This window comes from Oncorhynchus nerka, unplaced genomic scaffold, assembly GCF_034236695.1.
Source record: "Oncorhynchus nerka isolate Pitt River unplaced genomic scaffold, Oner_Uvic_2.0 unplaced_scaffold_3930, whole genome shotgun sequence".
In the NCBI taxonomy this organism is placed as follows: domain Eukaryota; kingdom Metazoa; phylum Chordata; class Actinopteri; order Salmoniformes; family Salmonidae; genus Oncorhynchus; species Oncorhynchus nerka.
Window position 1 is genome coordinate 1 of NW_027037367.1, and position 13,634 is coordinate 13,634.

General features: G+C 53.8%; 1 protein-coding gene across 1 annotated transcript; it reads left to right on the forward strand.

Moving 5' to 3' along the window:
- Positions 1–10,071: 10,071 nt before the first annotated feature.
- LOC135566631 (uncharacterized) lies at positions 10,072–10,900 on the forward strand (the record flags this gene model as incomplete). Its single annotated transcript, XM_065014301.1, has 1 exon — positions 10,072–10,900. A coding segment is annotated over one exon (829 nt), but the record flags the coding sequence as incomplete, so codon positions are not given.
- Between the last annotated feature and the right edge of the window lie 2,734 nt (positions 10,901–13,634).

Below are 13,634 nucleotides of genomic sequence, written 5' to 3' on the forward strand. Positions count from 1 at the left end.
AGACAGACCAGAGTAGACAGACCAGACCAGATAGACCAGAGTAGACAGACCAGACCAGATTAGACAGACCAGAGTAGACAGACCGACCAGACCAGAGTAGACAGAGCAGGCCAGACAGACCAGTGGAGCAGACCCGGAGCTAGACAGACCGTGGAGCAGGCCAGAAGTGACAGGCCAAGTGAGCAGACCAGACTAGACAGGCCAGAGCAGGCAGGCCAGGCCAGGCAGGCCAGACTGGAGCAGGCCAGAGTAGACAGACCAGACCAGACGGGCCAGGCTGGAGCAGGCCAGACTGGAGCAGACCAGGGTGGAGGCAGACCAGACTGAGCAGACCAGAGTAGACAGACCAGACCAGACAGACCAGACCAGGCAGACCAGAGTAGGCAGACCAGAGTAGGAACCAGACCAGAGTAGATAGACCAGAGTAGACAGACCAGAGTAGACAGACCCAGACTAGACAGGCCAGACTGGGCAATTGTGACCAGACATACCAGAGACCAGACCAGATTAGACAGGCCAGACCAGACAGACCTGGGTGAGTAGACAGACCAGACCAGAGTAGACAGACCAGACCAGACGCACCACTTCGAATAGACAGACCAGAGTAGACAGACCAGACCAGCACCAGACCAGATTAGACAGACCAGACCAGACCAGATTAGACAGACCAGACCAGACAGACCAGAGTAGACAGACCAGACCAGAGTAGACAGACCAGACCAGACAGACCAGTCCAGACTAGACAGACCAGAGTAGACAGACCAGACCAGACCAGACCAGGCCAGATTAGACAGACCAGACCAGACAGACCAGAGTAGACAGAGCAGACCAGAGTAGACAGACCAGAGTAGACAGACCAGATTAGACAGACCAGATTAGACAGACCAGAGTAGACAGACCAGAGTAGAGTAGACAGACCAGAGTAGACAGACCAGAGTAGACAGACCAGACTAGACAGACCAGAGTAGACAGACCAGACCAGACAGACCAGACTAGACAGACCAGAGTAGACAGACCAGACCAGACAGACCAGACTAGACAGACCAGACTAGACAGACCAGAGTAGACAGACCAGACTAGACAGACCAGAGTAGACAGACCAGACCAGACAGACCAGACTAGACAGACCAGAGTAGACAGACCAGACCAGACAGACCAGACTAGACAGACCAGACTAGACAGACCAGAGTAGACAGACCAGACCAGACAGACCAGACCAGACAGACCAGACCAGACAGACCAGAGTAGACAGACCAGACCAGAGTAGACAGACCAGACCAGAGTAGACAGACCAGAGTAGACAGACCAGAGTAGACAGACCAGAGTAGACAGACCAGAGTAGACAGACCAGACTAGACAGACCAGAGTAGACAGACCAGACCAGACCAGACTAGACAGACCAGACCAGACAGACCAGAGTAGACAGACCAGACCAGAGTAGACAGACCAGACCAGACAGACCAGTCCAGACTAGACAGACCAGAGTAGACAGACCAGACCAGACCAGACCAGATTAGACAGACCAGACCAGACCAGACCAGATTAGACAGACCAGACCAGACAGACCAGAGTAGACAGACCAGACCAGAGTAGACAGACCAGAGTAGACAGACCAGATTAGACAGACCAGAGTAGACAGACCAGAGTAGACAGACCAGAGTAGACAGACCAGACCAGAGTAGACAGACCAGAGTAGACAGACCAGATTAGACAGACCAGAGTAGACAGACCAGATTAGACAGACCAGAGTAGACAGACCAGACCAGACAGACCAGAGTAGACAGACCAGAGTAGACAGACCAGACCAGACAGACCAGAGTAGACAGACCAGACCAGACAGACCAGACCAGAGTAGACCAGACCAGAGTAGACAGACCAGAGTAGACAGACCAGAGTAGACAGACCAGACCAGACTAGACAGACCAGACCAGATTAGACAGACCAGAGTAGACAGACCAGAGTAGACAGACCAGACCAGACTAGACAGACCAGCCCAGAGTAGACAGACCAGAGTAGACAGACCAGAGTAGACAGACCAGACCAGATTAGACAGACCAGAGTAGACAGACCAGTGTAGACAGACCAGACCAGATAGACCAGAGTAGACAGACCAGACCAGATTAGACAGACCAGAGTAGACAGACCAGACCAGAGTAGACAGACCAGAGTAGACAGACCAGATTAGACAGACCAGACCAGAGTAGACAGACCAGAGTAGACAGACCAGAATAGACAGACCAGACCAGATTAGACAGACCAGAGTAGACAGACCAGATGAGACAGACCAGAGTAGACAGACCAGACCAGAGTAGACAGACCAAAATAGTAAGACCAGACCAGATTAGACAGACCAGACCAGAGTAGACAGACCAGATTAGACAGACCAGAGTAGACAGACCAGATTAGACAGACCAGAGTAGACAGACCAGAGTAGACAGACTAGACCAGACCAGACAGACCAGAGTAGACAGACCAGAGTAGACAGACCAGACCAGAGTAGACAGACCAGACTAGACAGACCAGAGTAGGCAGACCAGAGTAGGCAGACCAGAGTAGACAGACCAGAGTAGACAGACCAGACTGGACAGACCAGAGTAGACAGACCAGACTAGACATACCAGAGTAGGCAGACCAGAGTAGACAGACCAGACTAGACAGACCAGACTAGACAGACCAGACCAGAGTAGACAGACCAGACTAGACAGACCAGACTAGACAGACCAGAGTAGACAGACCAGAGTAGACAGACCAGAGTAGACAGACCAGACGAGACAGACCAGACCAGACAGACCAGAGTAGACAGACCAGAGTAGACAGACCAGAGTAGACAGACCAGAGTAGACAGACCAGAGTAGACAGTCCAGACCAGACCAGACCAGATTAGACAGACCAGAGTAGACAGACCAGACCAGACAGACCAGAGTAGACAGACCAGACTAGACAGACCAGAGTAGACAGACCAGATTAGACAGACCAGAGTAGACAGACCAGAGTAGACAGACCAGACCAGAGTAGACAGACCAGACCAGAGTAGACAGACCAGAGTAGACAGACCAGACCAGAGTAGACAGACCAGAGTAGACAGACCAGAGTAGACAGACCAGACCAGAGTAGACAGACCAGACCAGAGTAGACAGACCAGAGTAGACAGACCAGATCAGAGTAGACAGACCAGATCAGAGTAGACAGACCAGACCAGAGTAGACAGACCAGAGTAGACAGACCAGATCAGAGTAGACAGACCAGACCAGAGTAGACAGACCAGATCAGAGTAGACAGACCAGATCAGAGTAGACAGACCAGACCAGAGTAGACAGACCAGAGTAGACAGACCAGACCAGAGTAGACAGACAAGACCAGAGTAGACAGACCAGACTAGACAGACCAGAGTAGACAGACCAGAGTAGACAGACCAGACCAGAGTAGACCAGACCAGATCAGAGTAGACAGACCAGAGTAGACAGACCAGACCAGACCAGACAGACCAGAGTAGACAGACCAGACTAGACAGACCAGAGTAGGCAGACCAGACTAGACATACCAGAGTAGACAGACCAGAGTAGACAGACCAGAGTAGACAGACCAGATCAGAGTAGACAGACCAGAGTAGACAGACCAGACCAGACCAGACAGACCAGAGTAGACAGACCAGACTAGACAGACCAGAGTAGGCAGACCAGACTAGACATACCAGAGTAGACAGACCAGAGTAGACAGACCAGAGTAGACAGACCAGAGTAGACAGACCAGAGTAGACAGACCAGACAGACCAGAGTAGACAGACCAGACCAGACCAGACCAGAGTAGACAGACCAGAGTAGACAGACCAGACCAGAGTAGACAGACCAGAGTAGACAGACCAGAGTAGACAGACCAGAGTAGGCAGACCAGACTAGACAGACAAGAGTAGACAGACCAGAGTAGACAGACCAGAGTAGACAGACCAGAGTAGACATACCAGACCAGAGTAGACAGACCAGAGTAGACAGACCAGAGTAGACAGACCAGAGTAGACAGACCAGACCAGAGTAGACAGACCAGAGTAGACAGACCAGAGTAGGCAGACCAGACTAGGCAGACCAGAGTAGACAGACCAGAGTAGACAGACCAGAGTAGACAGACCAGACCAGAGTAGACAGACCAGAGTAGACAGACCAGAGTAGACAGACCAGACCAGAGTAGACAGACCAGACCAGAGTAGACAGAGCAGACCAGACAGACCAGAGTAGACAGACCAGACTAGACAGACCAGATTAGACAGACCAGAGTAGACAGACCAGAGTAGACAGACCAGACTAGACAGACCAGACTAGACAGACCAGAGTAGACAGACCAGAGTAGACAGACCAGAGTAGACAGACCAGACCAGACAGACCAGACCAGACAGACCAGAGTAGACAGACCAGAGTAGACAGACCAGAGTAGACAGACCAGAGTAGACAGTCCAGACCAGACCAGACCAGATTAGACAGACCAGAGTAGACAGACCAGACCAGACAGACCAGAGTAGACAGACCAGACTAGACAGACCAGAGTAGACAGACCAGATTAGACAGACCAGAGTAGACAGACCAGAGTAGACAGACCAGACCAGAGTAGACAGACCAGACCAGAGTAGACAGACCAGAGTAGACAGACCAGACCAGAGTAGACAGACCAGACCAGAGTAGACAGACCAGAGTAGACAGACCAGATCAGAGTAGACAGACCAGATCAGAGTAGACAGACCAGACCAGAGTAGACAGACCAGAGTAGACAGACCAGATCAGAGTAGACAGACCAGACCAGAGTAGACAGACCAGATCAGAGTAGACAGACCAGATCAGAGTAGACAGACCAGACCAGAGTAGACAGACCAGAGTAGACAGACCAGACCAGAGTAGACAGACAAGACCAGACTAGACAGACCAGACTAGACAGACCAGAGTAGACAGACCAGAGTAGACAGACCAGACCAGAGTAGACCAGACCAGATCAGAGTAGACAGACCAGAGTAGACAGACCAGACCAGACCAGACAGACCAGAGTAGACAGACCAGACTAGACAGACCAGAGTAGGCAGTCCAGACTAGACATACCAGAGTAGACAGACCAGAGTAGACAGACCAGAGTAGACAGACCAGATCAGAGTAGACAGACCAGAGTAGACAGACCAGACCAGACCAGACAGACCAGAGTAGACAGACCAGACTAGACAGACCAGAGTAGGCAGACCAGACTAGACATACCAGAGTAGACAGACCAGAGTAGACAGACCAGAGTAGACAGACCAGAGTAGACAGACCAGAGTAGACAGACCAGACAGACCAGAGTAGACAGACCAGACCAGACCAGACCAGAGTAGACAGACCAGAGTAGACAGACCAGACCAGAGTAGACAGACCAGAGTAGACAGACCAGAGTAGACAGACCAGAGTAGGCAGACCAGACTAGACAGACCAGAGTAGACAGACCAGAGTAGACAGACCAGAGTAGACAGACCAGACAGACCAGAGTAGACAGACCAGACCAGACCAGACCAGAGTAGACAGACCAGAGTGGATGCAGACCAGACCAGAGTAGACAGACCAGAGTAGACAGACCAGAGTAGACAGACCAGAGTAGGCAGACCAGACTAGACAGACCAGAGTAGACAGACCAGAGTAGACAGACCAGAGTAGACAGACCAGACCAGAGTAGACAGACCAGAGTAGACAGACCAGAGTAGACAGACCAGAGTAGACAGACCAGAGTAGACAGACCAGACCAGAGTAGACAGACCAGAGTAGACAGACCAGAGTAGGCAGACCAGACTAGGCAGACCAGAGTAGACAGACCAGAGTAGACAGACCAGAATAGACAGACCAGAGTAGACAGACCAGACCAGAGTAGACAGACCAGAGTAGACAGACCAGAGTAGACAGACCAGACCAGAGTAGACAGACCAGAGTAGACAGACCAGAGTAGACAGACCAGACCAGACCAGACCAGACCAGACCAGACAGATCAGAGTAGACAGACCAGACTAGACAGACCAGACCAGACCAGACCAGACCAGACCAGACTAGACAGACCAGAGTAGACAGACCAGACCACACCAGACTGACCAGGCTCAGGGGAGGGAGTCACTCAGGGACCTGGAAGTTGAGAGGAGATGATCTGATGAATGATAGGCACTATAACATATAAACCCAGTATATTATCAGCTGACAGCATCTGGCAACAGATACAAAATACCATGTAACTGATACTAAGTACTATATAAATGAGCTGCTGCCACATAGACCAGGAGACGGTTGATAAAAACACTTACAGCTCTCTGTCTCTCTGTCTCTCCTTCTCTTCTCTTCTCTCTCTCTCTCTCTCTCTCTCTCTCTCTCTCCCTCTCCCTCTCCCTCCCTTCTCTCCTTCTCTCTCTCTCTCTCTCTCTCTCTCTCTGTCTCTCTCTCTCTCTCTCTCTCTGTCTCTCTCTCTCTCTCCCTCTCCCTTTCTGTCTCTCTCTCTCTCTCTCCCTCTCCCTCCCCCTTCTCTGTCTCTCTGTCTCTCTCTCCCTCCCCCTTCTCCCTTCTGTCTCTCTCTCTCCCTCCCCTTCTCCTGTCTCTCTGTCTCTCTTTCCCCTCTCCACTCCTCCTTCTCCCTCCCCTCTCTCCTTCCCTCTTTTTCCCCCTCTCCCTCCCTTTCTCTCCTCCCCTCTCTCTCCCCCTCCTCTCTCCCTCTCCTCTCTCTCCTCCCCTCTCTCTCTCTCTCTCCCTCCCCTCTCTCCCTCCCCCCTCTCCCTCTTCTTCTCCCCCTCTCTCTCTCTCCTCCCTCCCTCTCTCCTCCCTCCCCCTCTTCTCTCCCTCTCTTCTCCCTCTCTCTTCTCTCTCTCCCTTTCTCTCTCTCCCCCCTCTCTCTCTCTCTCTCTCTATCTATCTCTCTCTCTCCCCCTTCCCCCCCTCTCTCTCTCCCCTTCTCTTTGTCTCTCTCTCTCTCTGCCCCTCTCCCCTCTCTCTCTCTCCCCCACTCTCTCTCTCCCTCCCCCCTCTCTCTCCCTCCCCCTCCCCCCTCTCTCTCTCTCTTTCTTCCCCCTCTCTCCTCGCTCCTCTCTCCCGCCCTCCCCTTCTCTCTCTCTCTCTCCCCCCTCTCTCTCGCTCCCTCTCTCTCCCTCCCTCCCCTTCTCTCTCTCTCCTAGCAGATTGTTCCTAAAGTAATATTGGAAGTCATACTGCTTATGTTCACACATTTCTAGTCAGGAGGAGTCAGAGCAGAGATGTGGCATGTTTCTTCAGTCTGCTACCAATGGAAGGTTGGCTAATATGGAAGGTTGACTGATATGGAAGGTTGACTAATATGGAAGGTTGACTAACATGGAAGGTTGACTAACATGGAAGGTTGACTGATATGGAAGATTGACTGATATGGAAGGTTGACTGATATGGAAGGTTGACTAATATGGAAGGTTGACTGATATGGAAGGTTGACTGATATGGAAGGTTGGCTAAATGTGGAAGGTTGGCTAAATGTGGAAGGTTGACTGATAGGGAAGGTTGACTAAATGTGGAAGGTTGACTGATTTGGAAGGTTGGCTAATATGGAAGGTTGGCTAATATGGAAAGTTGACTGATGTGTGGTGGTGGGTGTGGTGGTGGGTGGATGTGGTAGTGGGTGTGGTGGTGGTGGTGGGGGATGGTGGTGGGTGGGGATGTGGTAGTGGGGTGGGGATGTGGTGGTGGGTGGGGATGTGGTGGTGGGTGAGGTGGTGGTGGTGGTGGGGATGTGTTGGTGGTGGGTGTGGTGGTGGGGTGGTGGTGGTGGATGTGGTAGGGTGGGGATGTGGTGGTGGGTGGGGATGTGGTGGTGGGTGTGGTGGTGGTGGGTGGGGATGTGGTGGTGGGTGAGGTGGGGGGGATGTGGTAGTGGGGTGTGGTGGTGGGATGTGGTGGTGGTGGGTGGGGATGTGGTAGTGGGTGTGGTGGTGGGTGGGGATGTGGGTGGTGGGTGGGTGTGGTGGTGGGATGGTGGTGGGTGGGATGTGGTGGTGGTTGGGATGGTGGTGGGTGTGGTGGTGGGTGGGGATGTGGTGGTGGGTGTGTGATGGTGGTGGGTTTGTGGTGGGTGGAGGTGGTGGTGGGTGGGGATGTGGTAGTGGGTGTGGTGGTGGGTGGAGATGTGGTGGTGGTGGGGATGTGGTGGTGGGGGGTGTGGTAGGGGATGTGGTGGTGGGTGTGGTGGTGGGTGGGTGTGGTGGTGGGTGGGGATGTGGTGGTGGGTGTGGTGGTGGGTGGGATGGTGGTAGTGGGGATGGGTGGTGGGTGGGGTGTGGTGGGTGTGGTGGTGGGTGGGGATGTGGTGGTGGGTGTGGTGGTGGGTGGGATGTGGTAGTGGGTGGGTGTGGTGGTGGGTGGTGATGGGTGGGTGGGTGGGGATGGTGGTGGGTGGGTGTGGTGGTGGGGTGGTGGTGGGTGGGGATGTGGTGGTGGGTGTGGGGATGGGTGGTGGTGGTGGGTGTGGTGGTGGGTGGGGATGTGGTGGTGGTGGGTGGTGGGTGGGGATGTGGTGGTGGGTGGGGATGTGGTGGTGGGTGTGGTGGTGGGTGGGGATGGTGGGTGGGGGATGTGGTGGTGGGGTGGGGATGTGGTGGTGGGTGTGGTGGGGGGGTGGGTGGTGGTATGTGTGGTGGTGGATGTGGTGGTGGGTGGGGATGTGGTGGTGGGGGGTGGGTGGTGGTGGTGGGATGTGGTGGTGGTGGGATGTGGTGGTGGGTGGGGATGTGGTGGTGGGTGGGATGGGTGGTGGGTGTGGTGGTGGGTGGGGGTGGGTGGGGTGTGGTGGGGGTGGGTGGGTGTGGTGGTGGGGATGGGGTGGTGGTGGGATGTGGTGGTGGGTGGGGATGTGGTGGTGGGGTGGGGATGTGGTGGTGGGTGTGGTGGATGGGTGGGGATGTGGTGGTGGGTGGGGATGTGGTGGTGGGTGGGGATGTGGTGGTGGGTGGGGATGGTGGGGGATGTGGTGGTGGGTGGGGATGTGGTGGTGGGTGGGGATGTGGGTGGGGATGTGGTGGTGGGTGTGGATGTGGTGGTGGGTGTGGATGGTGGTGGTGGGTGGGGATGTGGTGTTGGGTGGGGATGTGGTGGTGGTGGGTGGGGATGTGGTGGGTGTGTGATGTGGTGGGTGTGATGTGGTGGTGGGTGTGATGTGGTGGTGGGTGTGATGTGGTGAGTGGGGTGTGATCTGGTGGGTGGGGCTGTGACCTGGTGGGTGGGGCTGTGATCTGGTGGGTGGGGCTGTGATCTGGTGGGTGGGGCTGTGATCTGGTGGGTGGGCTGTGATCTGGTGGATCACACACACTGCAACACTGTATTCCAACCTCTCACAGATCAGAGAAGGAGAATGGAAAGCCATTATTTGGAACAAGAGGGCTCTTTATTTAGAGAAGCACAGACCAGAAACAGCTTGACATCAGGAAACAATTACCGTGCTTTCCATGCAGACTGGGTTTAAACCCCACCCCATCCTACCTCTAGCAAAGTCTGTCCTCTCTCCCCACCTCCTCCTTTCTGTACTTCTCTCCCTGTCCTACCTCTCCCTCTCCCTGTCCCACCTCTCTCCCTCTCCCTGTCCTACTCTCTCCCTCTCCTGTCCCACCTCTCTCCTCTCCCTGTCCCACCTCTCTCCCTCTCCCTGTCCCACCTCTCTCCCTCTTCCCTGTCCCACCTCTCTCCCTCTCCCTGTCCCACCTCTCTCCCTCTCCCCACTTCACCCTCTCCCTCTCCCCACTTCACCTCTCTCCCATCTCTTCCTTACTTCACCTCTCTCCCATCTCTCCCTTCACCTCTCTCCCTCTCCCCACTTCACCTCTCTCCCTCCACCTCTCTCCCTCCCTCCCTCCACCTCCCTCCACCTCTCTCCCTCCCCCCACTTCACCTCTCCCATCTCTCCCACCACCCTCTCCCTCCCCCACTTCACCTCTCTCCCATCTCTCCCACCACCTCTCTCTCCCCCACTTCACCTCTCTCCCTTTCCCCCAAACTCTCTCCTTCTCCCCACCACCCCCAGCCAACCCAGGAAGAGGGAGAATACCCCACCTCTCTCCCTCTCCCCATCATCCCCCAGCCACCCCAGGAAGAGGGAGAATACCCCCAATGCATTGAGCAGCAGTAATAGGAGAGGTATTCAGAAGACTGACTTCCCAGAACCACATCCAGAGGTCGAACTGGTCTCCAGTCTGGAACACCAGCTAAAGCCCCAACTCCATACAGCCACAACTCCAACCAGCCCCAACTCCATACAGCCACAACTCCAACCAGCCCCAACTCCAACCAGCCCCAACTCCATACAGCCACAACTCCAACCAGCCCCAACTCCAACCTGCCCATCTCCATACAGCCCCAACTCCATACAGCCCCAACTCCATACAGCCACAACTCCAACCAGCCCCAACTCCATACAGCCCCAACTCCATACAGCCACAACTCCAACCAGCCCCAACTCCAACCAGCCCCAACTCCAACCAGCCCCAACTCCAACCAGCCCCAACTCCATACAGACCCAACTCCAACCAGCCCCAACTCCATACAGCCCCAACTCCAACCAGCCCCAACCCCATACAGCCCCAACTCCAACCAGCCCCAACCCCATACAGCCCCAACTCCAACCAGCCCCAACTCCATACAGCCCCAACTCCAACCAGCCCCAACCCAACCAGCCCCAACCCATACAGCCACAACCCATACAGCCACAACTCCAACCAGCCCCAACTCCATACAGCCCCAACTCCAACCAGCCCCAACTCCAACCAGCCCCAACTCCATACAGCCCCAACTCCATACAGACCCAACTCCAACCAGCCCCAACTCCAACAGACCCAACTCCAACCAGCCCCAACTCCAACCAGCCCCAACTCCAACCAGCCCCAACTCCAACTAGCCCCAACTCCAACTAGCCACAACTCCAACCAGCCCCAACTCCATACAGCCCCAACTCCAACCAGCCCCAACTCCATACAGACCCAACTCCAACCAGCCCCAACTCCAACCAGCCCCAACTCCAACCAGCCCCAACTCCATACAGCCCCAACTCCATACAGACCCAACTCCACACACACAGCCCCAACTCCAACCAGCCCCAACTCCATACAGCCCCAACTCCAACAAGCCCCAACTCCTTACAGCCCCAACTCCAACCAGCCCCAACTCCATACAGCCCCAACTCCATACAGCCCCAACTCAATACAGCCCCAACTCCATACATACAGCCCTAACTCCAACCAGCCCCAACTCCATACAGCCCCAACTCCATACAGCCCCAACCTCCATACAGCCCCAACTCCATACAGCCACAACTCCATACAGCCACAACTCCAACCAGCCCCAACTCCAACCAGCCCTAACCCAACCAGCCCCAACTCCAACCAGCCCCAACCCCATACAGCCTCAACTCCAACCAGCCCCAACTCCCATACAGCCCCAACTCCATACAGCCACAACCCCATACAGCCCCAACTCCAACCAGCCCCAACTCCAACCAGCCCCAACTCCATACGGCCCCAACTCCATACAGCCCCAACTCCAACCAGCCCCAACTCCATACAGCCCCAACTCCATACAGCCACAACTCCAACCAGCCCAAACTCCATACAGCCCCAACTCCAACCAGCCCCAACTCCAACCAGCCCCAACTCCATACAGACCCAACTCCAACCAGCCCCAACTCCAACCAGCCCCAACTCCAACCAGCCACAACTCCATACAGCCACAACCCAACCAGCCCCAACTCCATATAGACCCAACTCCAACCAGCCCCAACTCCATACATACAGCCCCAACCCACACAGCCCCAACTCCAGACAGCCCCAACTCCACACAGCCCCAACTCCATACAGCTACAGCTACAACAGTCCCACACACACAGTCCCAACTCCATACAAACATCCCCAACTCCATACATACAGCCCCAACTCCACACATACAGCCCCAACTCCACACAGCCCCAACTCCACACAGCCCCAACTCCACACAGCCCCAACTCCACACAGCCCCAACTCCATACAGCCCCAACTCCAACCAGCCCCTACTCCCAACCAGCCCCAACTCCATACAGCCCCAACTCCAACCAGCCCCAACTCCATACAGCCCCAATCCAACCAGTCCACACACAACTCCATACAGTCCATACAGCAACTCCATGACTGACACCTCCATACAGTTACGCACTGTATGACTGAATAAATTCTAAATATGAGCCTCAACTCCAACATGGAAAAGAGAGTGGTAAAGTAAATTTGAACTTCATTTCAACTCCTTGTCCCCCTAGTTTCACCCAGTGAGTACGTCTTGTGGACTTCAAACTGCTGACACACTACACTCTCTGACTCCAAACGGACCCTCCTGGCTCATGTCTGACATAATACGATTATGCTCTCAGACATTATCACACACACACACACACACACGCGCGCGCTCGCAGACACACACACACACACACACACACACACACACACAACACAACACACGCACACTCGCAGACACACACACACACACACACACACACACACACACACACACACACACACACACACACACACACAACACAACACACGCACACTCGCAGACACACACACACGCACACACACACACACACACACACACACACACACACACACACACACACGCGCATGCAGACATATGCCCTGATTTTAAAAGCAGGCCTGCCTCAAAAGATGACTTTATGGGCTCTTTAACTGTGCCTCTTACCAGACATATTCTGCTTTACAAATAGCGACTAGTTGTAAATCAGCCCAACATTGTTAGGCCAAGAAGAGCGACGTCCTCCAAGTGTGGTGGCAGCTTTTTCCACTGAGTTAATGGTTTTCAGGAAGTCAATGAGTGAAAGTGATTGTAGGAAACTATGTCGTTCCTGGAACAGAAACTTTTCAGGAAATGTAATAAATGTCCATGATTTTAGGGAACTAGGCAGAGATGAAACAAACTATGAACTAGGGTAATCCGGTCAGAAACAGTGATCTAGGGAACCTGATGAGGTAGTCTAGCCACAACATCGGCAAGACACATTTAATGTTCTGTCATTCTTGACTAGGGCAGATAGGGATCTGGTCAGAAACAGTGATCTATATAGAGAACTAGGGCAGATAGGGATCTGGTCAGAAACAGTGATCTATATAGGGAACTAGGGCTGAGGGATCTGGTCAGAAACAGTGATCTATATAGAGAACTAGGGCAGAGAGGGATCTGGTCAGAAACAGTGATCTATATAGAGAACTAGGGCTGATAGGGATCTGGTCAGAAACAGTGATCTATATAGGGAACTAGGGCAGAGGGATCTGGTCAGAAACAGTGATATATATAGGGAACTAGGGCAGAGAGGGATCTGGTCAGAAACAGTGATCTATATAGAGAACTAGGGCAGAGGGATCTGGTCAGAAACAGTGAGCTATATTGGGAACTAGGGCAGAGGGATCTGGTCAGAAACAGTGATATATATAGAGAACTAGGGCAGAGGGATCTGGTCAGAAACAGTGATCTATATAGGGAACTAGGGCAGAGGGATCTGGTCAGAAACAGTGATCTATATAGGGAACTAGGGCAGAGGGATCTGGTCAGAAACAGTGATCTATATTGGAAACTAGGGCAGAGGGATCTGGTCAGAAACAGTGATCT